This window comes from Gossypium hirsutum, chromosome A05 (genome assembly GCF_007990345.1).
Source record: "Gossypium hirsutum isolate 1008001.06 chromosome A05, Gossypium_hirsutum_v2.1, whole genome shotgun sequence".
Taxonomy (NCBI): domain Eukaryota; kingdom Viridiplantae; phylum Streptophyta; class Magnoliopsida; order Malvales; family Malvaceae; genus Gossypium; species Gossypium hirsutum.
Window position 1 is genome coordinate 82,687,947 of NC_053428.1, and position 26,452 is coordinate 82,714,398.

The following is a 26,452-nucleotide window of genomic DNA, read 5'->3' on the forward strand; positions in this document are numbered from 1 at the left end:
TACTAAGAGTTAGATTGCATTTTACCCTTTTACTAAAAAAATGGAAAAATTAGTTCCTGTATATTAGATTAAAGAGCAAACTAGTCATTTTATTAAAAAAATTATCCAATTTTGTTTTTAAAAATTAGTCATTATACGGCAGCATGATGTACATGTGACACGTCATATATCACTGTTTAATTATTTTGTCAACCATGTAAATTTTTAACAATACAAATATATAAAATTTTTAACAAAAAAATATTAATTTTCTCTTTAATATAATTTATAAAAAATAATTTATTCGTTTTTTAATAAAAAATAAAATATAATCTATCTTTTAATATAAATAACTCCATCATATTTCTACCCTCCTTTTGTTATACAAGGTTTCCCAAAGGCAAGTGGCAAATGAGCATTTCCAAATTGGCGGGCAAGTTTGGGCCAACAACTTGAATAGCAATTGCAACCATTTGCAAACATGGTTTTTTATAGCATGGAGGGGACAATTAATGCTATCTCATTGAATGCACAGTTAATCCCTGTTTTTGGTACCTTTTTTTCTTCTTGTACTTGTTTATTGTTTACACTTCACAGGCAAAAAAGTCCTCCACTTCATTATGTATCCATCAAACCTAACAGTGACAATTGTACATGTTTGTCTCTTTTAGTTTCTCTGACTATGATGGTTCATACATTTCATTGTGCTCTCTCTTTGATGTATTGCAACTGTTCACACACATTTTTTTTTCAAAGACCAAGAAAAGTGGGTACACTGCACTAACATGAAACCATGTTAGATATAGTGGCAATGGTACTGATCCTTCCCACCATAGGGAAGGAACCAAAGATGTTGAGACTATGTATTCATAAAAGGGGTCTCTATAGTGAATAAATTAATATAAATTTGCATCTGATCAATTACTAAAAAAAAAAAAACACTGAGGTCACATGTCAGTTTTCATGGTCTTTTATGATACAACAAAGAAAATAATAGGGAAACAATCATGTTCCTCCAAGACCTGAAAACATATCTGTAAATGAAAAAAAAAAAAGGGCAAATGAAGCCCTATATACATAACATGACGGCAGCCTTCAACGTTGTTCTAGTATCTCACCAACAAACCAAACCCTGCAATTTGCACACCTTATGCTCTTAAAATCGTCTTGATTCCTTTTCCTATCTTAGCTCTCCTTCTCACTCGAGTACTTGATCCCTGCTTGTAGAAACGAGTCAAATATTAGGTAAACAATGCAAATTTTACTATGCAGTTTAGTAACCAATTATCGAGGGTTTACGTTAAGGTTTTGAATGTGTTTTCGAATGTAATGAATGGTATTGCGATCAATTGGGGAGAGTCAAAGTCGCAGTATAGCAGTAGCACCACTGTATTGCAGCTGCTATTCAAATCTCTGCCAAATGCCAAAGAAGAGTTTATGGATTGATTCCTAGTTTTCCATTATGGAAATGAATAGGTGTATGCCTATGGGATAGGTTTAGGATGTTGAAAACTATAGTTTGTAGACGCATGTACAAGAATGGTAAAAATACCATAGAAGTCCTTGTACAAGAAGTTAAATTGCAGTTTGTCTCCTTTACTAAGAAAATACTCAAATTAGTACATGTACATTAGATCAAAGACAAATTAGTTATTTTTTTGTAAAAGTTTAATCTATTTGTATTGTTAAAAACTGATACGTCTAATAGAATAATCAAACAATGACATGTGGTGTGCCACATGTACATTATGTTGATGTACAAAGACCAATTTATGGATGAAATTTTTAATAGAAGGACCGATTTGATCTTTGATCTAGCATACAAAGACTAGTTTGCTAATTTTTTAAGTAGGGAAGCAAAATACAATCTGAGTCCTACTATAGAAATTATCATGGTACTTTTACTGGACAAGAATTAAAATCAGGGTAGGGTAGTATTGATCATAATATGTACATTTAATTGGATGGTATTTGCTGTTTTTTATCATACGGTACCTTGTTACTTTCACCGTGCCCTTCTTGTTTGTCCGTCATCTTCTCTACATTACCATCACATGTACAACCAAAATGACATTAAACCTCTCTTGGTATTTGGTTTTTCAACGGATGTTAAAGCAAGAAACTATATATATGTCTCTTTCAAGCAAAATCCCCAAACTCAATTGGCAATTATAAAGATTACACAAATCTCCTATCCATTGCAAAACACAAACCGAACACAATCAAATAGTTTAATTGGAATGTAAATAAAAAGGGGCATAGGGTTACCTTGGTTGTTGTCATCCTCCAAAGATGAAATGCAGTATACCCTGAAGCTTAGAGACTGAGGTATATATCCATCGTCCTCAAGGCTCTCATCCTTGTTACTACTTTGAAGCCTTCCCCTTTGCATCCCTCCTTTTTCATCGGAATTCGCCTTTTTATGCATACCACGACCCTTTGCATGGCCTTCTCCTTCCCTACCTTCAGGCAATGACTTGGATAATAGGATGTTATCAACCACAGCAGCGTCACTCTTTTTATGAACAATGCTTAATTGACGCCATCCTCCTCCTCCTACTGCGTGGTCAAATTTTGAAACCCCACAACCCATCGAAGGAGGAGAGACATGCAAAGGGAACTCCCAATGCAGTTTTCTCTCAGGGAATGCTAGAATTTTCTTCTCTCTCTTTCTCCCTCTCTATTTTTCCCTCTTTTTTCTTTTGTGTGAAAAAAAAACAACAAAAAACTAGAGGAATAGAATGAGAGATCCAACGTGAATTGTGGGATTAGCTGGATAACTAGAGGAGGCTCAAGGGCCTCCATTTCACATTTACTTGTCACCAGTTAGAACAAATTAAAACAAATTTATGTTTTTCTTGGTTTATTTAGGGATCTCCTACAGGACAGGGCAGCTAATTGCCACTTATAAAGGCGAAGTCAATAGCAGAAAGAAAGCTAATAATTACTATATTAATATTGATTAAATTTGTAATTAGGTATCATACTTTAAAAGGCGAGGGTAAATTAATAAAGTAAGAATAGATTTAACAAGATATTTTCCAAGTGAACTTGGATTTGAATCTAACATTATGTAATTAACTAGTGTAGTATACGAATTATATGAAGATAATCAAGGTATTGCATTGTAGCTTATAATCAAATAATGAAACCCATAATAGATCGTCGATATGTTGGACATTTTTAAAATAAAAATTGAGTGGTGTTGTTCGTACATGGTGCTCATAATCTTGCAAAGGTTGTTAGGTATTAGGGTAAGTGTTTAGATGTGCTGACATTATTTTGACTGGATACCAGTATCATAAGTGTCTTATGGAAGAAGATGGTGGGAACAGTCTATTTATATCCTTTCTAGTAGGACTCTTACGGTCCAAATGTCCAGTTGGTGGGAAGTTACAAGGTCACGATTTTGGGCAACAGTATTTAGGGTTTTGGTTCTTTTTCTTTTCTTTTATATCCAACTTTGCTTCTTTGATTTTTGGTTGTTGTATGTTGAATTTCTAGGTGATTTTGTGCTGCATTATGGTTATTTTCAGTTGTTAGTCAAACTAGAGATGGATACACGAATTAGTTACACAATTTTTTTTACGTCTATCAAATGAAACCTTGTCCTAATAGTAATTTATTATCAATCAACAATACAATATATGAATAAAGCTCAATTGATTAATCAATTTGTAACCTCACATCTATACATTAACTAAGATCACTCTCTCCATAAATGTTTTCTACTTGAAAACTTAGCTACAAGCTGAGCATGAGACGATTTGTTTACAAATTAATTACACTAAAAATAGGTTGGAACAAATAAGTTCTCTCCGTAAATTATACATAATTAAGTAATATCTAAATAAGTATTATAGATTTGTAGATCTGAATGTGATATCCTTAAAATTTTTCTTCAATAAAAATTCTATATAGCATCTAATAAAAAAGATGTCCAAATATTAAACTTTCTATAGAAATAGTACCTCTTCATACAAGCAGAGTCTATTGTGCCATTTGTATAACAAATGGATATTGAACTCATCAATAAATTTAATTTCTCATTATACAAAATTATGCCCTATGTTCAATAATTGGAAGAATCAATGTGGTTATATAAATCACGAAATTTCGAATATTAGAATGGCACATAACACCTGAACGAAACACCAATTGCACTAAAAGTGTCCAATGTAACAACCCGTTTTAGGGTCAAATCGGAACAGTGATTTTGGGACCACAAATCCAAAGTAGAAATATTATTTTTGTTATTTCTTTAAGGTCTACAGTATGATTGAATGATTGTGTGAAAATTTCGTTAAGAAATTTTATCAATAGGGTGTCCAATTTGACTAATAGGACTAAAATGCAATAGGTGCAAAATGTGTGTTCTAGAAGCTAGAGGTGTCTAATTGCTATGAAATTTTAAATTGGAGGTCAGACCATTATACTTTAAGTTGGACAAAAATGGACATGGTTAGATAAAATTTCAAAGTTTCAGGTGAAGGGCATTTTGGTCATTTGGTAAATAAAGACAAAATAAATCGAATAAAAGATGTCATCTTCTCAATTTCATCCTCCTTGTGCTAAAAATTGAAGAGTCTCCATAGCTAGGGTTTTGGCCAAGCTTCCAAGCTTGATTGTAAGTCTATCTTTGTCCCGTTTTTAATGATTTTTATGTTTTTAAAGTTGTTTTAACCTAATCTAGCTATTTCAATGACTAATTTGAAGGAATGATGAAGTATAAAATTTTACCCATCTTAAATATTTGTGTATTTTGATGTTTAATGGTAGAAAATGCATGTTTGGTGTTAGATAAACAACATTTACCAAGTGATTTTTGATGAAAATGTCAAATAGGGACCTATTTGTAAAAGTTATAAAATATGTGTAAAAAAGGTGAATAAATAAAAAATGTAAGCTTATATGAGTACTAATAATATTTGGCTAGGCTTGGGTAATGAAGAAATCGAATGAAAATCACTTTACGAGCCTAGGGACTAAAATGTAAAAAGTTGAAAAGTTAGGGGTAAAAATATAATTTTTTCCATAAGGTGTTTTTAGGATTAAATTGAATAATGTGGTGATTGAATGTGTTAAATGTGGTATTATAGATCAAGAAAGACGAGGTTCTGACCTAGACCAAGGAAAGAACAAAGTTGTGGACTAAATCGAACTATTAGCCATTTTGTACCGCGGTAAGTTCGCATGTTAAATATAAGCTTTAGAATAATTGTGCTTAAATGCTTTAATATTGCATGAATTGTATGTTTGATTATGTGAATGAATATTACTCTACGAACGAGTTCGACTAGGAATCAACAAGCAAGAAATCCCGCTTGAACCTTAAAATAGGGTAGGATACAAGTGACATGTCACTAGGGTCATGATGTGTTATGTGATTATCTGATCCGGGTGCTGGTCTTGTACGTCCTATTGGTGGCTGAGTATACCGGCATATGTTGCGGATACTTGACAGCTTGTGTGAGCAGCACTGCGTACACGAGCTTGTGTAGCCACACGGCCTGCGCACACGAGCGTGTCCAAAACCACACGGGCGTGTGACCCCTGTTTAAGGAAAAAATTTCTAAGTTTTGTAAAATTTTCCCGAGTTCTCGGTTTAGTCCCGAGCCAGTTTCAAAGCATGTTTTGGGCCTCGTAGGCTCGTGCTAGGGACTTTATGATTGAATGCGAATGGTTTTAATTTGGACGCAAAGTTATGACTAGGAATTATTTGATTGTTTGTGTGGTAAGTCTGGTAATGTCTCGTACCCTGTTCCGGCGTCGAATACGGGTAAGGGGTATTACATCCAAACTCCAAAAAACACAATATAATGCCAAAACTCCAAAAAAGCTCATAGACATGATACAAACATAATTCATTTGAAACACCAAATAATAGAAATGAACAACACTATTACAACTTAGTGGCATCCCAACTATATCTTACCATTCTAACCTATGTTTATAGAAATGAAATTTAACTTTTATTCACATAGTTGTATAAGATCTTTATAACACAAAATATATAATAATTAGATCATTACCAGAAAATCCTAGTCCAGATTTCAAGTTGCAACTATATTAGTATTATTTAAGTATAAAGACTTTTTAGATGTATTTTCAATTTGTTGGGGAACATTTATTTTGATGTTTTAGTATATTTGTTGTACTATATTTTTTAAATTTATTTTTATATAAAAACTAATATAAAAAATTTAATACAGGAAACACCCTTAGCTCGTATCCATTGCCAAAACAAGGTTACGGAGCATTAACGGACTAACAGAATAGTAAACCATTCAATTCATACATCAATGTAAACATAATTTAATTACTTTCCAATACATTTATAATGTCCCTTAATCGATCCATTGAGCCACTAAAAACACTTTGAAAAATTTCGGGACTAAATCAGAAACATTTGGAAATTTTTAGGAAAATGTTAAAAATTTTGAACTATAGAGGTCACACGGCTTGAGACACATGCCCGTGTTTTAGGCATTGTGGACATTTGAAATAGGGACACACGACCGTGTCCCAGCCTGTGTCCATGCTCGTGTAACTTTCTGATTTGGGTCACATGACCAGCCCACACGCCTATGTGCCATGTCGTGTACCTCTCGAAATGACCTCACACGCCCGTGTGTCTGGCCGTGTAACAGTCTGACTTGTATGCATTGAACCTACAGGGCACACACGGCTAAGACATTTGCTTGTGTCTTAGGCTGTGTGGCCTCAAATGAACCATAAAACACAAGTTTACCATTTCAAATTGCTTGGACCTTAAGAAACTCAAATACCAACTAAAATACCAAATCAAAAAGACATTAACTGGGTGAAAAACACATCAAAACCAACATAATATGTGCCAAACCAATGTACCCTCATTGGTACCACAAATATATATAACTTTACAACAAAATAAACATTGATTCAATTCATCAACTCACTTAAGAAATACCTAATCAAAATACCTATCAAAGGTATCACAATTACAACAATTCAGTTATATATACACCATACATACTAGCATAACTGTAACAGCCCTAACCCTACCTTTATCCATCGTCGGAATAGGGTTATAGAGTTTTACTGGACTTTTTAGATCAAATATGAACATTTAATATCATTTAGTATAAATATAACAATTTTATCATATTGTCCTTTTTATGAGCCCTTGAGGCTCAAAATATGTGTTAGAAACAAATCGAGAATAAACCATGTACTTAGGAAATGTTTCTGAAAGCATCAAAAAATTTCAAAGAAACAGAGGACGTACGCTCTTGTGTCTAGGCTATGTGGGCATTCGAAATAGGGACACATGTCCGTGTCCCAGCCAGTGTCCATGTCCGTGTAACTTTCTTACTTGGGTCACACAACCAAGCCACACGCCCGTGTACTAGGCCATGTGTCATACACAGCTGAGACATACGTCCGTGTCTCTGCCTATGTGAAAATACCTGGGCATTCTGTTTTGAAATTTTAAGGTTGCAGGGGACACACGACCAAGTGACACACCCGTGTGTTAGCCGTGTGTCTCACACGGTCCAGTCATATGCCCGTGTGTCTAGCCATGTAGACGCAAATACCCTGCAATCTTAGATACTAAGCAACTTAAAAACCATTCATTCAACCAATCCAAAACACAATCAATTACATTTTAAACATGTCAAAATAATCAACCTAGATGTCTAACCAATGTACCCTCATAGGTACTTCAATTATGTTATCAAAACATTTCAATAAGACACCATTCAAGACCAAATTGGAAATATGTCTATTTCAATCCATTTTTGCCTATATCTTGTTCACTTACACATTAACTTAAACATGCCATGTTATAGCCTCTACATAAACACATATATTTACATATGTATAATCAACCAACATTAACTTATAATCTTATTTACAACCACTTCACAAAATAGTTAACATTTAGACACCCTAGGTAATGCCAACATAAAAAGAAGTATACATCTCCAAGTTTTGAGTTCGGGATCGTTGTGGATGCTGAATCAACGGTCAACTCTTAAATACATAACCTGCGCACAGAAAACAAACTGCACGCTGAGTATGAATTCAGTGGTATTTCTATAATCCGAATATTAAAAAGTAAAATAAAGTAATATGCACATTTAATCTTATAATAACAATAGTCATTCAATTTAATCAATTCATAACAAATCAATCTTAACATTTTCAATTTCTCATCAATTGTTATCTCAAATAGCTTTTCACAATAAAGTGCACAATTCATTTGTCTCATTTCCATTTCACTTTCAATACTTTTCAGCTCCAATCATAATATCATTTTATTTAATTGTCCCTATTAACACGACTCGGACTCGGACAGATACACGAATCCAACCAAAACACACCAGTTTGGCACCGAGTGCCTCATCAGATAATTCAAAGTAATAAGTTGACACCTAGTGTCTTATCGGTTAAACCGAAGTAAATTTGGTACCCAGTACCTCATCGAATTAATCCAAAGTAATAGATTGACACCTGGTGTCTCATCAACTCTCGAAGTAATCCCTAAACTCTTCCAATCCTATGGCATGCCATTTATATCCGACTCAGCCCAATATAGTTAATAGGGTTTCAATTCACTTTTCAAGTGCAAAAAAATTCAATATGCAATTTCTACATTAATCACATATTCAAAGAAATTCAATTCAATATCAAAATGGTAACACTCACCTTAATTACTACCATAAACGTTTAAATCAAAATACAACCATTAATAATTAAATTCGGATTATAGAAATACAAACCATAACTTTCGAGCTACACCTCATTGACTTTATCTTTTCCTTTCTTAGTCGAGGTTTCCGGCACAATGTTTGCTATGAAGTTAAAATAATTAAAATTCATCAATACAATACAATACAATTCTATTTCACATAAAATATTTCAATTTTTATTCAACATTAGCCTAAATTCCAATTTAGTCCCTAAACTAAGACTAACTTTATTTCTTCACAATTAATTCTATATTTTCATTCAATTTCCACCTTAAACTAAATTCAACTCTCTAATTTCACTCACATCCCTAAATTTCAAAATTTTTATAATTTAGTCCCTAATATTCAAAATTTAAAATTTATTCCACAATTCAATCCTTTTTCAATTCTATCTTAAAAAATCTATCAATTTAGTCCCTAATATTCTAATTATTCAACATGAACAACATCTAGAAAATTAATAATTTCTAAAATTTCGACATAGGTTAGGTAGTGTTTAATACCAAGATTTCAAAAACATAAAAATTACAAGAAAATGGAATAAATTGTCTAACCAATTGAACTTTAAACCCTTGAAAACCCTAGCATTTTCTCCTTTCTTTCTCTTTTTCTTTACTTTCTTTCCTTCTCTGTTTCGTTTCAATGTTTATTTCTTTTTCTATTTCTTTTTCCTTTATAATATAATATAATATAATATAATATACACTTAACTTTTATGTTTTATTATAAATAAATATACTTATGATGCCTAATTTATGTAATTGGCCTAATTTCTTATTTGGCCCTTTTAACTTTCTTTAATCTATAATTTAACTTTCACTCTATATGCAATTTAGTCTTTTTTCCTAATTACTCTTAATTCAAGCTAATTCACCTAACCAAGACCTAATTAACCACACAAATAACTTCGTAAATATTTCTATTTTACGAAAATGGAGACCCAAAAATACACGTTCTTATTACCTGTAACTTTCGGGTCGTTATAGTTCTTCCCTTTAATAAATGTCGTGTAATAGTCCATTTTTCAATGGTGTTGGAAACAACGGTTTCGAGGCCACCAAATCCAACAAATAAGTTTTTAAATATTATATTTAATATTTATGAGTTAATTGTGACTTTAAAAAGGTTTTTGATATTATGATTTTTATTTTATAAGCGATTTATTAAGTTTAAGTGGTATGAGCCTAAGGTCAAGTAATTTTAGAAATTGAGGTATTGGGAAACCGAGTCGAAAATATTTTTATAAATATTTATGGAGTGTAATTAAGGTGGTATTAAAGTTTTGTTGGAAAATTTTATCATTTCGATAGTTAATTAAGCAAAAAGGACTAAATCGCGTAAAGTGTAAAAGTTGTGTTCTATAAGCTAAAGGTATTAAATAGCTATAGAAATTTATAGTGGAAGTCCTTATATGGAAATTAGGCCATTAGAGTTAGTATTTGATGATAATGGTTTGGCATTATTGAAATTTTGGTTAGTTTTCAAGGTTAAATAAGTAAATAATTAATAAAGGTTAATAATTAAAGAAACAAAATAAAATATGCATCTTTATTTTTGTTTCTTCAACCGAATAACAAAGTAAAAAGGAATTCACGGATGAAGCTTCATTCGCCATCCCTATTTGTGCTTGTATGTGAGTATTTTTTATCCCGTTTTTAATAATTTTTATGTTTTTAGGATCGTTGCAACTAGGTCTAGCTAGCCCATACCTTCGATTTTGAAACTGTTAAAGATTTTGAATGTTTCCATTGATGAATCTTGTGATTTTTTATGTTAGATGATAAATTTGGAATGTTGATTTATATTTAAAAGTATTTTGTTAAGTGATTTTAATGAATTTTTCGACTAAGGACTAATTTGTTAAATTAATAAAAGTATAAGGCCGTGTGACCCCTGCAGTTGGTAAATCTTCATCTTTTCCTTGAAATTTCTATATGTTTTTTATTTAGTCTCAATTTGTTTCTAATGTGTTTTTAGGGCCTCGAGGGCTTGTAAAAGGGACAATATGTATGCTATTGATTGGTTTTGCTGTGATTGATGATATGAATAAAATGTTTTAAAATTTTTGATAGTTTTGAAATGTAAACTCCGGTAATACTCCGTAACCCTATTCTAGCGTCGGATACGAGTTAGGGGTGTTACATTTATTGGTATTAGAGCTATGGTTTAGTCGACTCTCGAACTAAATGTAGTATGTGTTAAGTGTAGAAATACATGCCATTATATAACCTGTAATAGTGTGATATCTCTCGATTCTGATGTGATTTGTTTCATTTTAGACAGAGATGCTTTCCAATCGGGCTAATTCCGATAATGCTGAAAGCGATACTCAAATATCTGAGAAAAAATGCTGCTTATGATGAGTCAAAACTCATAAAGGTATGAATAAAAGTCCATAATATTATGTTGTTGATAAATGTTAAGTTATATGTGTGTATATATGAGAGTCAAAATTTTGAGGCTTTACGATGTTCACCCCCTCACCTATACGTCTTATACAATGAAATTCACAAGATTTATATTGATTAAGTTTACTAGTGTGAAACCAAAGAGTTTAGTGGCTGAATGATTAGTAATGCGGTTAGAGCTGAGAATGGGTTAGCAAGTAAAGAAGGTTTTAGAAGAGATATCAGATTTTTCTGAAGACCATTAGGATTACGTAATGTCGTTGTTAAAGAAGAAGTTAATCTTGACAAATCAATTTATTTAGGTATGGTATCTAAAGAACGAGTTAACCAGAATTTATTCTGAATTGATTTCTTTATTGAATGGGATAATGTGGGATTATTAATGATTGTAGTATGCAGTGGAATAATGTTTGAATTGCAAAGGTATTTTAATGCAGCTTATATAGTTGAGTATTTTACAGTGATCTCCTTTGGGTATTCTATATGCTCTTTTATTCTCAGAGATATATGTAACTGCTCATTTTTAGATGTGAATCTTATCATATAGAAAGGCTGGCTAATCATAATATTAGGCGGAATTATTGTTAGTCTGGTTAATTTATAATCAACATTACTCTATCTTTCTTTGGTTTTTTAATCCATTATGTTCGATAGAAGACTTGATGATAAGAATCATATGATGTTATTTTCTACTTATACTGGTTGATGCTCTGAATTACATATATGCAATTTACATTGTTTCTATCACAACTGTTTCCAGTACGTGTAGGCAATATTCTTCTTCTGGATTTTCTCTAGGATATCATCGAGCTTTTTTTCATTCAATATGGGTTGCATTCTAGGAAATTCAATATAGCTTCACATCTTGGATTTTATTATCTATCAAACATGGTTCATTTGTAAAGGATATTCATTGGTCGAAAGTAATTAAATCTGTTACAGTTATGATTCCTGGTTTGATCAAGGAAGTACAGTTATATAGATTTTAGGTTTTTAGAGGTTGTGTTCCTGTACTGGTTATTACTGAAACTACATTCGGTTTTCCTCTTCTATTTAGGAGTGCACTATTGATGTGAATGTGTTGTTCTATATATATAGTCGAAACGTCAGTCTTATTATAACACTATGGTTTTACTTTATCTGATGGTTGTGGTTTCAATATAGTTCAAAGCTTCGATGTTAATAATTGAAATAGCTTTATTATATATAATTCATTTCTAGTTTTTGTGAAAGGGTTGACATTGGAAAAAGTGTAGATGATGGAAGATCAAGCTCAAATTCATATACTGGTTATCATTCCTCAGGTAATCTTGATTAATGTCAACGAGTTAAAATGGGATGTTATGTTTTGTTTGAGTTAATGCAATTTTTAAATATCTTTGATTAGTATTCCGAGGGAATTGTGATAGATTGTATGTTTGGGTTGTCTTGACAATAAGAAGAAGGGATTATTCTAAAATGTTATTATCTGATAGATAAAATTGACTCAGTTGTTTTAATCAGAGTGGGTTTTTCATTTGAAAATTTAATTGATTTATACGCATTTGAGTCTATCCTCAGGTCTGGGAATAAATTTATGCATTCACGGGTAAATATATAGACAATCTGAATGAAGAATTCATATTCTAGAAGACATGATACAAAAATATATCCATCAGATCAGTTCTAATCGAAAAACGTATTATGAGTTAAAGTTGTTCCGATTTTTGAAGTTATTGAACATGCGAAAATAATATTGCTTAATGCTTTCCTAGAAAAGTGGAACAAATATCAGTTGAAAGTTACAGATGCAACCATGTTAGAAGCATCAATCAGAGTTTGATAATCCAAGTTTCTCAGTTATGTTTCGACAGATGATTACTGAGACTTTCTCGGTAGTTATACAACTAATGATAAAGTGATGATTGGAGCACAACAAAGCTATTAAGTTAAGTTGGGTATAGTGTTAAGTTCTAAAATGAGTCTTGATATGAGTTCGGAGTCTATATGAGTTATGATTGATTTTTGTGGACTTCCACTGAAAAGGTGGAAGAAAGACTTGACTTTATAGCTTATACCAAGTGAGAAATTTCGAGGACTAAATTTTCGTAAGGGGGAAAAGTTGTAACAACCTGTTTTTCAGTGATGTCGAAAACAGTGGTTTCGGGGCCATCAAATCCTACAAGTAAGTTTGTAAATATTATATTTAATATTTACGAGTTAATTTTGATTTTAAAAAGGTTTTTGATATTGTGATTTTTATTTTATAAGCGATTTATTAAGTTCAAATGGTGTGAGCGTAAGGTCAAGTGGTTTTAGAAATTGAGGTATCGAGACCTTATTTTTTATAAATAGAGCCGTAAATATTTTTATAAATATTTATGAAGTGTAATTAAGGTGATATTAAAGTTTTGTTGGAAAATTTTATCGTTTCGATAGTTAATTAAGGAAAAAGGACTAAATTGCGTAAAGTGCAAAAGTTATATTTTATAAACTAAAGGTATTAAATAGCTATAGAAATTTATAGTGGAAGTACTTATATGGAAATTAGACCATTAGAGTTAGTAGTGGATGGTAATGGTTTGGCATTATTGAAATTTTGGTTAGTTTTCAAGGTTGAATAAGTAAGTAATTAATAAAGATTAATAATTAAAGAAACAAAATAAAACATGCATCTTTATTTTTGTTTCTTCAACCGAATAGCAATTAAAAAAGAAGCAATGGATTAAGCTTCATTCGGCCATCCCTATTTGTGCTTGCAAGTGAGTATTTTTCGTCTAGTTTTCAATAATATATTTTTGAGATCGTTGTAACTAGGTCCAGCTAGCCCGTACCTTTGATTTTGACACTGTTAAAGATTTTGAATGTTTCCATTGATGAATCTTGTGATTTTTTATGTTAGATGATAAATTTGGAATGTTGATTTATATTTAAAAGTATTTTGTTAAGTGATTTTGATGAATTTTTCGATTAAGGACTAATTTGTTAAATTAATAAAAGTATAAGGATTTAATGTGAAATTGTTGCATAACTGAACTGTTTTGGATACCATGAGCATTGGCTAGGCTCAATTTTGGGTAAATATGGTTAATTTTCATGTTTTGGGCTCAGGGACTAATTGAATAAAAGTAAAACTTTAGGGTAATTTTTTAAAAATGTAAAAAATGATCAAATTGTATGAAATGAATTATTTTATTGTCTAAATTAATATCATGAATGAAATTATTAATTTAGATCAAGATCGGGTAGAAAATCGAGGAAAATGAAAAATTACTAAAATCCCCCTGAACTTTGGTATTTCTGTAATTTAGCTAGGTAAGTTCATATGAACTATACTATGTATATTTTTTTATTAAATTGAATGTTATTATATGATTTTTTTTAAATGAATCTATATATATATGTTATTATACAATTTGGCTTATAATGAAACAAGGGAAATTCAACGACGCACGACGATTATCGAGTCCCGTTTGAACCTTAGGAATATTTAGGATACAAATGAAATGTCATTAGAGATTACCATGTTTTGAGTGCTGGTCTCGTACGTTCTACCGGTGGCTGAATTTTTCGACATGTGTTGCTGTTACTTGTCAGCTTGTGTGAGCAGCACTGTGTAGTTACGTCTTGATCGTGAACTTATGTGAGCAGACCCAGTGATAGCTCGAGAGTGAGCATCTATACGAGATATGAGATAGAGATGGTTTCGACCATGTATTGGCACATAGTGTGCGAGACTTTCGCGTATCCGATATTATTCTTAGTGGTTCAACGGGAAATGTACTGTTACGAGATGATATGAGTTTGATACAAACTAATACATGTATATACATGAAATATATGGAAACGATGGTACATGATATATTGATATATTAAAATGGATGATATATGTATATGATGAAACGGTAAGATAATGATATGTATCATGACATGTATATATATATGAATATCCTTGATATGTTGATACATGGTAATTATGCACGGTGAGATGAGTAATGAACTCAAGTGTGACATGTTAAGAAAATAAGGTTATCAATGTTGAATTTATATGAAATATGTTCAAGTGCGCTAATGTGTGTTGCTGTTTGATGCTTAGGCAAGTGCCAAGCTTTTGGTTGAATGGTATTATGTTTACATATAACTCGTATTGAAATGGTAAGTGCTCAAATGAAAATATGCTTGTACTCACGAAAAAGTGGTAAGGTTTGCATTATGAAAATTCTTATGAAATAGTTTATCATGTGATTAGTTCTAAAAGAGCTATGTTTGAATGCACTAGCTTGTGACTATGGTTGATGATATGCTTGTGTCTTGTGTATTATGCATATGAAATGAATGATGAAAAAGGGAATGATGAGTTAAATTGATGATGTTAATTAAGATAAAGAAAGTAAATGTAATGGAAAGTAATGACATGCAAATGTAAGGAAGAAAATTGAAAAAGACTTAAAGTTTTTATAAAATCCTACTTTGTTAGGGATGATAGGTATAAGTGATGTTGTGGAATTATTCAAATTCTGAATTGTTGGAGTTGGTTTCATGAATCGTGTGGTGTCGGTATCTGATTATTCTTGAATTGTATAAATTTCATATTTAAAATGGATAGATATGATTAAAGTTTATACGAGCTTACTAAGCATTCATTGTTTATGTAGTTATTTTTCTTTACTTTTTAAACTATCGAAAGCTCGATCGAGTTGGAAGCTCGTTAGAGATTTATCACACTATTCAGCGATTATATCGGTAGATTTTGATATCTTGGTTAAGGTTATAATGGCATGTATAGGTATTTTCGCTAATGTTAGCCTATGTGTTTTGGTTGTGGAAATGACCATTTGGTTGGTTTGCATTTTGATCTTGTGTTGGTAAAATGATATATATTATAAGGTGTATATAAGTAGCCTTGTAATGGTTGATATATGACTTTTTATGGTTGAATAATGGTAGATAGAAAAATAGTTGAATGTGCATATTAAATATGACATATAACTTGTTGTGAATTGGTGTTTTGTCATAGTAAGCATATATGTATTTGATGCTAATGATTATGTGGTTCAGTTGCTACCGAATGGTATGTTTTGGTAAGTGATTTATATGTTGTGTAAACTTAGTTAAAAGTTAATCTATTATTTTGGCCAAATTGAATTCATGGTTATACATGTTTTAATGTTGTCATTTGAGGTGACTTTGAGCATATTGGTTGGATGTTATTATGCCATATGTGTTTGGCTTGATTATGCTTGATTTTGGTGCCTTTTGAGGGCTTATGTATATGTGCAAAGGGGATTATAGGTACATGTTGAAAAGGGTGAGAAAAATGGCTTGTAAAATAGCCTATTTTCATCCACACAGGCAGAGACACGGGGGTGTGTTCATTCGTGTGTGACACACGGCCAGGTAGCATGGTCGTGTGTCCCCTGTAGTTTTCAAAGGGTTACAAGTCAAGTTTTACACGGGCGTGTGAGGTTATTTCGAAGGGTACACGGTCTGGCACACGGAAATATGGTTTAGTCGTGTGACCCAAGTCAGTGAGTTACACGGGTAAGGACACGGGCTGGGACATGACCGTTGGTCCTTATTTCGAAAGCCTACAAGGCTTAAGAGATGGGCGTGTCTCTTGGCCGTGTGAGTCACCAGGCCGTATGACCCCTGCAGTTTGTAAATTTTCATCTTTTCCTTGAAATTTCTATATGTTTCTGATTTAGTCCAAATTTGTTTCTAATGTGCTTTTAAGGCCTCGAGGGTTCGTATACGGGACAATATGTATGCTATTGATTGATTTTGCTGTGATTGATGATATGAATGAAATGTTTTAAAATTTTTGATAGTTCTGAAATGTAAACTCCGGTAATATTTCGTAACCCTATTCCAGCATCAGATACGAGCTAGGGGTGTTACACTTCGTCCCCGAAATTCATCTGAAAAGAGGTGGGGGTACTGAGATCTTATAGTTTTTTCTGGTTTCCAGGTCGTTTCTTTAACACTATGACTGCGCCACAACACTTTCACGAGTGGAACTAGCTTATTACGCAACTCTTTTACCTCTTGTGCTAAAATCTCAACTGACTCTTCTTCATATGACAAATCTGGTCGAATTTCAATATTCTTTGTCGAAATAATATGAAATGGATCTAATTGATAATTTCTAAGCATTGTAACGTGAAAAACATCATGAATTTTCTGTAATTCTGTAGGCAGAGCCAAACAATATGCAACTGGTCCCACTTTTTCCGTGATTTCATATGGTCCAATAAAATGAAGACGTAGTTTCCCTTTTCGGCCAAATCTCAAAATTTTCTTCCAAGATGAAAATTTAAGAAATACTTTACCGCTAACAGAATACTCATTATCTCGACGTTTGAAATCTGTATATAATTTTTGTCTATCACAAGGCACATTCAATCTATCTCAAATTTTCTGAACAACGTCTTATGTTTGAACTTCTCAAAAGTTTCTTGGCACTGATCATTCCAGACGAACTAAAAATTCTTTTGCAACAACTTTGTCATCGGCAAGCACTGATCATCCCAGACGAACTAAAAATTCTTTTGCAACAACTTTGTCATCAGCAAAACTATCTTCGAAAATCCATTTTCAAATCTCCGGTAATAACCAGCCAATCCAAGGAAACTATGAACCTCTGGCACATTCCTCAGTGCTTTCCACTGAACAATTGCTTCAATCTTTTTCGAATAAACTCTAATTTCATCTGCCAAAACAACATGCCCCAAGAATACAACTTTTGATAACCAGAATTCACATTTACTAAGCTTCCCGTATAACTACTTCTCTCGCAACACTTGTAAAACAATTCTGAGATGTTGTTCATGCTCAGATTCAGATTTTGAAAAAATAAAAATATCATCAATGAAAACTACCACAAACTGATCCAAGTACGGTTGAAAGATACAGTTTATGAGATCCATAAATGCTACCGGTCCATATCGTGTTTGAAATGCTGTCTTCGATATATCACTTTCTTTCACTTTCAACTGATAATAACTTAATCTCAAATCAATCTTTGAAAAGACAAAAGCTCTTTTTAATTGATCAAATAAATCATCAACATGAGGTAAATGATATCGATTCTTAATTGTCACCTTATTCAATTGCCGATAATCAATACAAAGCTGCATCGAACCATCTTTCTTTTTGAAAAAAAGTACTGGAACTCCCCAAGGTGATATGCTAGGACGTTTAAAACAACGATCCAGTAAATCTTGCAATTGTACTTTTAATTCTTTTAACTCTTTGGGTGACATGATAGGGGGTATTGACACTAAAGCCATACCAGGAAATACTTCAATTGCAAACTCAACTTCCCGATCTGGTGGTAATCCCGATAAATCTTCAGGAAATACATCAAGAAATTCACAAACAGTTCGAATTTTACTGCATTGACTTTCAACAGAATTTGAATTAATAACATAAGCTAGAAAAGCTTCACAACCCTGATGAAGAAGTTTATTAGCTTGAATTGCTGAGATGATACGAGTTGAACCATTTGTTCGAATACCATTCACTTCAATCTTATCACCATTTTCACTCTGAACAACAAACTTCTTTTTATAGCAATCCAAAATTACCTTATGCTCCGTAAGCCAATCCATACCCAAAATTATATCAAAATCATCAAGCGGCATTATGAACAAATCAACTGGGAAGGTTATATATATTCTGTATCATCAATGAACATCTTCTACACATTCGATCCACTAACCCAGATTGTCCCAGCAAACTAGACACCACTATTGATACTTTACACATATCAGATTTTAAACTTCCCGACTCAACTAATTTAGTATTAACATATGAATATGAAGATCCCAGATCTACCAAAGCATAAACAGATTCTGAATGTAATAAAAATATACCTGTCACAAACATCATTTACATCACCATTTTCACGAGTCTGCACAACATAAGCTCGAGCTGTAGTCCTAGCCTCTGACTGTTGAATAACCACATCATTTCCATTTCTAGCACCACCTCTAGAAAATGAACCACTTCTACTCGACCCACGACCTTTAGAAGCAGGCATAGATCTCTGAGAAGTAATAGGTGTAGCATTTTCATTTTTCAGACAATCTCTAACAAAATGTTTTGTAGATCCATAGCAAAAATAGCCTCGAGTTAATTTCCAACATTCACCACGGTGCTTTTTCCCACAATGTTCACAATTTCGAATTTTAGTATCCCGAAATGGATCTCGTACACTACTAGTAGACACTGTCAACAGTCTATCACGATTTCTATCAGTTTTGTCTGATTTAAAATTTTATCTCCAGCTTTCATGGATTTTTTTTTGATATCTTCGGTTGTGGATTTGAACTAGCAGTTCCAAGACATTTTCCAACTGTACGGGTATTCTCAGTTCGACTCAATTCGACTTTATTATGGCATGTACCTCTAGACTCAATTACAAGCTCGATTTAGTCTGAGAATCTGCTAAACCTGCAAAGCTTTGATACCAATAAATGTATCACCCCTAACCCTCGTCCGTCACCGAAACAGGGTTATAGAGTATTACCGAACTTTTCAAATCAAATATGAACATTTAATATCATTTAGTATACATGTAATAATTTAATCATATTACCCCTTTTATGAGCCCTCGAGGCTCAAAATATGTGTTAGAAACAAATCGGGACTGAACAAGGCACTCAGAATATTTTTCTGGGAACATTAAAAATTTTAAAAGAAACAAAGGACACACACCCGTGTGTCCAGGCCATGTCGCTCACACGGTCAAGAGATACGCCCATGTCTCAGGCCTTGTGGGCATTCGAAATAGGGACAAACGGCTGCGTCCTAGCCCGTGTCTATGCCTGTGTAACTCTCTGACTTGGGTCACATAGCCAAGCCACACACCCGTTTACTAGGCTATGTGTCACACATAGCTAAAACACATCCCGTGTCTTTGCCTATGTGAAAATACATGGGCATTCTATTTTAAAACTCTAAGGTTGCAAGGGACACACGGCCAAGTCACACACCCGTGTGTTAGCCATGTGTCTCACACGGTCTAGTCACAAGCCCATGTGTCTAGCCGTGTGGACTCAAAATGAACCTTAAACATCAAGTTTACCACACCCTTCCATCTTAGACACCAAGTAATTCAAAAACCATTCATTCAACCAATCCAAAACACAATCAATTACATTTTAAACATGTCAAAATAATCAACCTAGATGTCTAACCAATGTACCCTCATAGGTACTTCAATTATGTTATCAAAACATTTCAATAAGACACCATTCAAAACCAAATTGGAAATATGTCTATTTCAATCCATTTTTTGCCTATATCTTGTTCATTTACACATTAATTTAAACATGCCATGTTATAGCCTCTACATAAACACATATATTTACATATGCATAATCAACCAACATTAACTTATAATCTTATTTACAATCACTTCACAAAATAGTTAACATTTAGACGCCCTAGGTATATGCCAACACAAAAAGAAGTATACATCACCAAGTTTTGAGTTCGAGATCGTTGTGGATGCTGAATCGACGGTCAACTCTTAAGTACCTAACCTGCGCACGAAAAACAAACCGTACGTTGAGTATGAACTCAGTGGTATTTCTATAATCCGAGTATTAAAAAGTAAAATAAAGTAATATGCACATTTAATTTTATAATAACAATAGTCATTCAATTTAATCAATTCATAACAAATCAATCTTAACATTTTCAATTTCTCATCAATTGCTATCTCAAATAGCTTTTCACAATAAAGTGCACAATTCATTTGTCTCATTTCCATTTCACTTTCAATACTTTTCAATTCAAATCATAATATCATTTCATTTAATTGCCCTTATTAACACGACTCAGACTTGGACAGATACTCGGATCCAACCAAAACACACCATTTGGCACCCAGTGCCTCATCGGATAATTCGAAGTAATAAGTTGACACCTAGTGTCTCATCGGTTAAATCAAAGTAAATTTGGTACCCTGTACCTCATTGAATTAATCCGAAGTAATAGACTGACACCCAGTGTCTCATCGACTTGAAGTCAAAGTAATCCTTAAACTCTTCCAATCCTATGGCATACCATTTATATCCCACTCAGCCCGATACAGTTAATAGGGTTTCAATTCACTTTTCAAGTGCAACAAATATTCGACATTCAATTTCTACATTAATCACATATTCATATCAATTCAATTCAATATCAAAATGGTAACGCTCACCTTAATTACTACCATAAACATTTAAATCAAAATACAACCATTAATAATTAAATTCGGATTATAGAAATAAAAATCAAAACTTTCGAGCTACTCATCGTCGACTTTATATATTCCTTTCTTAGTCGAGGTTTTCGGCACAACGTTTGCTATGAAATTAAAACAATTAAAATTCATCAATACAATACAATTCAACTTCACATTAAATATTTCAATTTTCATTCAACATTTGCCTAAATTTTGTCCCTAAACTGAGACTAACTTTATTACTTCACAATTAATTCTATATTTTCATTCAATTTCCACTTTAAACTAAATTCAACTCTCTAATTTCACTAAAATCCCTAAATTTCAAAATTTTTACACTTTAGTCCCTAATACTCAAAATTTACAATTTATTCCATAATTCAATCCTTTTTCAATTCAATCTTAAAAAATCTATCAATTTAGTCCCTAATATTCTAATTCTTCAACATGAACAACATCTAAAAATTCAATAATTTCTAAAATTTCAACATAGGTTAGGTAGTATTTAATACCATGATTTCAAAAACATAAAAATTACAAGAAAATGGACTAAATTGACTAACCAATTGAACTTTGATCCCTTGAAAACCTTAGCTTTTTCTCTTTTCTTTCTCTTTTTCTTTTCTTTCTTTCCTTCTCTGTTTCATTTCAACGTTTGCTTCTTTTTCTATTTCTTTCCTTTAGTATATAATATAACATATATACTTAACTTGTAAGTTTTATTATTATAATATTATAATATATATTTTAACTTTAAATTTTTAAATAAATATATACTTATGTCACCTCAATTTATGTAATTGGCCTAAATGTTTATTTGGTCCTTTTAACTTTTTTTAATCTATAATTTAACTTTCGTTCTATATGCAATTTAGTCCTTTTCCTAATTACTCTTAATTCAAGCTAATTCACCTAACCAAGACCTAATTAACCATACAACTAACTTCGTAAATATTTTTAATAAATATTTATGAATTCGTTTTATGAAAACGGAGACTCAGAAATTCACTTTCTGATTACCCGTGACTATCGGGTCGTTACAATAACAACAATACCTCTTTCTCAAATAATATGTAAGTTGGTTATTTGTATAAAATATTATTCATAATATTTACATAAGCCAAACATTAACCAAAACCGTACAAGAGGCTATACATGCCATATAATTTGAATTTAACATTTCAAAAACTACCGAGATAAGCTGGATAATGTGACTTGAGTGCCGATCCGATCGTCCAACCTTCTGAGAATCTACAATGACATTAAACAACACAAGTGCTTAGTGAAACTTAGTAAGTTCGACGATTTAAATGATAAATCTTACTGAACTAACTATAATAATTCAAACAATAATAATCATCCAAGAGAACTTTCTGTCATTCACAACTTCAATCGATAAATACATTCGTATTCAGATCAATACGAAATAAATGACATATCTTTCAAATTCATTAAACAAATTATCTTACAGTGATTTTTTCATTCGAAGAATAACTTACGGGTAAGATTACATCATCAACAAAAGCTCATAAGAGCTGGTAACAAAAGCTCGTAAGAGCTAAACAAAAGCTCGTAAGAGTTGATCCACCTGAATCACACCAAACATAAAGTATACGCGAGAGTTCGAAACAAATGCTGAACCTCAGTTTACTTGGGTAATATGCCGATATCTCCCTCTAATACCATCTCCACTCCAAACCCCCGTCATACACCGCAACACGAATGTACTCAAATCTCGCGTTCAATTCAAATCGAATATCAAATTCAATATTATAATTCAAACAATAATTCATTTCCAACAATAGAATATATATATAATACCAATCACAAATTAATAAAAATGTTAAATTTTAACTATACGAACTTACCTGGACTGAAATGTAGTAATTGTAGAAGTTCAAGTATTATTCCGCTATTTTTCCTTTTCCAATAGTATCTACGGGATCTTGATCTAAAATGTAAAATTACTCATTTATTATCAAATATTTCATTTCCAATCCATTTTAAAATCAATACCCTTTTACTTTTCAAATTTACACAATTACCTCAATCTTTTACAATTTTTACAATTTAGTCCATTAACTCGAAATTCATCAATTAACCAATTTTCTCATGTAAATATTTTATCCTAAAAATACTAGGCCCTCAAGAAGTCCCTAATAAACATCAAATTTACTATCAAACCCTAATATTTGATATTTCCACAATTTAATCCTAAAATTAAAATTTAACAAAAATCTCTTTACAAAATCATCAAACAACAAAATTAAAGCTCCAAATACATGATATTCATAAATAAAATCCAATATTCAACAATGGAAACTTCCAAAATTTTTAATAGAATCAGAAACGAATGTACAGGCTAGATGGACCTGGTTGCAACGATCTAAAAAATATAAAAATTACAAGAAACGGGTAGGAAATTCACTCACATGCATAAAAATTTGCTTGGTCGATTCTCCTAGCTTGAAAAACCATGAATTTCAGCTATGGCAATGTAAAATGAAGAAGAAACCTATTTCTTTTACTTAATTTTATTTTAATTTCATTTAATTTACAATTTTGCCATCTTTTTTTCACATTAGTTTATTATTATCACTTATTTAACCGTCCAACACTATAAATTAGGGACTAATTACTATATTGGTCCTTCCTCATGTAGTTATTAAGTTATTTAATCACAAACTTTTGCACCTTTTCAATTTAGTTCTTTTTCTTTAATTAATTATCTAAACGTTAGTATTTCTAAACCAAATTTTAATATGACTTTAATGATTCTATTTATAAGTCAATACGACAGAAATTTGTAATCCAAAAATCATTGTTCCATCACCATTGAAAATAGGGCTATTACAATACAAGTCGGGCGGAGTCGAGAGCAAGTTTAGCATTTTTAATTTAGGCCAGACCCAAGCCTAAAATTCTATCCAAGCTTGGCGCGTCCCATGATTAGGCCTATCAAATAACTCCACTAAAAGCTTTGCATTTGACATTACTGTCCTCATGGGTGACAAGCTTGACAATGGCCTCAATGCCATTTCAACACTAACAATAGTCAATAGTAAGCACTAACTACTAGGATAATAAGTGTAGTTCAGGAATAGTACATCAGGTAAGTTCCTAGGATAGAGTGGTGAGTCATAAAGATACCCTTTCAAACCAATTCTTTACTAGCACTTTCACACACATACATTTATGTAACACCCTGAATTTTGGGCCTAGAAGTAATGGGCCTTGAGTTTGGGATCGGTTAGAAGGTGGCTTTAATAACTTAAATGTGTTTAATTTTTTTTATTTGAGGTGTAATAATTCCTTTCCTCTGGTTATTATTTCAAATTAGAATTATTAATATTTTTATGCTTTATATTTGTTAGAAGTAGAACATGGTTTTTCCTAAACCATAACTATTTTTTTTATACTATGTTTCTGTAACTCAATTTTTAAATGACAAGTTTTCATAGATCATCTATTTTAAATAAAGCTTCCGCAACTGAAAAGAGATTTTACAAAGCAATTATTATCATACAAGAAGGAATAGTTTTTTTTAAAATACACTTCGCTTTGAAAGTAACAAATACAAACTGGGATTTTACTCAAGGTTTTTATTTTAAAGAAGGGTTTTCAAAGAAAATAAGGTTTTCGAAAAATCCTTCAATGTGACACGCCAGATTCAGCCATAACGTCTAGGTCGGGTTTGGGGTGTTACATTTAGTGGTATCAGAGCCAAGTTTAAAACTCGAGCTGTGAAATGGGCTTTGTTTTTTGGGCTTTAAAAATTGTTTACAAATGATATTGAGGTGGTTTTGAAAGATCTTATTGTGTGGCACACCAGGTCTCCGACGTTGAGCCAAGTAAGTTCTCTTACTACTGAATTATGTTGAACTGTTATACTGCAATATGTCTTAAGCTATTAATTCTTTATATTCAATAGGATTTCCTTAGAGATCAGATTGTATTAAAATACTTTAATCTGAATTTGATACTTATTTTGTGTGTGTTTGAGAATGTTTGTGATAGGTGGATATTCTGGATATATATTAAAATTATTAGGATCAGAGTGCGCAGCGGTAGCGTAGTGGGATAGCTAATACACGACTATCCTGTTATTTAGAAATTTCGAGGACGAAATTTTTTTTAAGAAGGGTGAATTGTAACACCCTGAATTTTGGGCCTAAAAGTAATGGGCCTTAAGTTTGGGATCGGTTAGAAGGTAGCTTTAATAACTTAAATGTGTTTAAATATTTTATAATTGCATGTTGAGTTTAATTGTTAAATGATTCAGGAAGGGTTGGTAGTGTGGAAAAAGTCCTGGATTCGATCCAGGGCTTTAGCAAAATTTTGCATTTTTTTCTAAAAGACCCTTAGCATTAGGTGGAAGGCTTATTCATAAGGCCTGGTAAAATCTGACACAAGGTAACGCTTGGCCTAGTGGCAAAAGACGTTGGTAGCAAGTAGGAAGTCTAAGGTTCAAGTCCTAGCCTTGGCGAAAATTTTTATTGCGCATATGATTAGTAGGGAAGCTAGCGTTTAGGCCTTATAAATATGTTTGGTGGAAATATAGTACAAGAGCACCTACGGGGCGGTGGCGAGAAGCATGCTATGGATCTGAGAGGTTGCAGGTTCAAATCGCAGGCCTGGAAAAGTTTTAAATTTTTATTCTTTAAGGAAACTGAGACTTAGGCATATAAGCCTTATAGTTAATTATGATCGAATAGTAGCACAAGATAGGTGGCGGTGCAGTGGCCAGCAGCGTGTTGGGAAGTTGGAGGGCTGGAGTTCGAGTGGTTTCATATGCAAAAAGGAATTCAATTTTGCTGTGCAATGCAAGGAAGGATTGCCATTCGGTGGAAGCAATTTAAATGCAATTGTTGGCTAAAATCAAGGTTACGGTGGAGATAAGGATAATGATTAAGTGTGGATATGATGGTGTGATAAAATTGGAGAAATTGAAGGGAATTTAACTTAACGAGTTTAAGTCATTTGGGAGTGTAGCTTTGTATTTCTTTTAGTATATATACGTGTGTCGTATGGGAAAGTAAGGGCATTTGTTGTTTTTGTATGCTTCAGTCGTATATTCTTAGGGAAAATTTCTTCCAACCTCATTCCTCTTTTGT

At 32.4% G+C, this 26,452-nt stretch overlaps 1 protein-coding gene across 3 annotated transcripts; it reads right to left on the reverse strand.

Moving 5' to 3' along the window:
• Positions 1-885: 885 nt before the first annotated feature.
• LOC107949304 (uncharacterized) lies at positions 886-2,774 on the reverse strand. Of its 3 annotated transcripts, XR_005926749.1 has the most exons (4): positions 2,248-2,774; positions 1,975-2,018; positions 1,279-1,392; positions 886-1,196 (listed from the first exon to the last, which is right to left on the reverse strand). XR_005926749.1 is itself a non-coding variant. In XM_016884023.2 (3 exons), the coding sequence occupies exons 1-3, from the start codon at positions 2,570-2,572 to the stop codon at positions 1,128-1,130; spliced, it is 438 nt and encodes a 145-aa protein (XP_016739512.1). In that variant the 5' UTR covers positions 2,573-2,770; the 3' UTR covers positions 886-1,127. The 3 variants fall into 3 exon arrangements, 2 of the variants coding, with proteins under 2 accessions (XP_016739512.1, XP_040968470.1); XM_016884023.2 differs by lacking the exon at positions 1,279-1,392 and having other exon boundaries at positions 2,248-2,770; XM_041112536.1 differs by lacking the exons at positions 1,279-1,392; positions 1,975-2,018 and having other exon boundaries at positions 2,248-2,769.
• Positions 2,775-26,452: the final 23,678 nt, after the last annotated feature.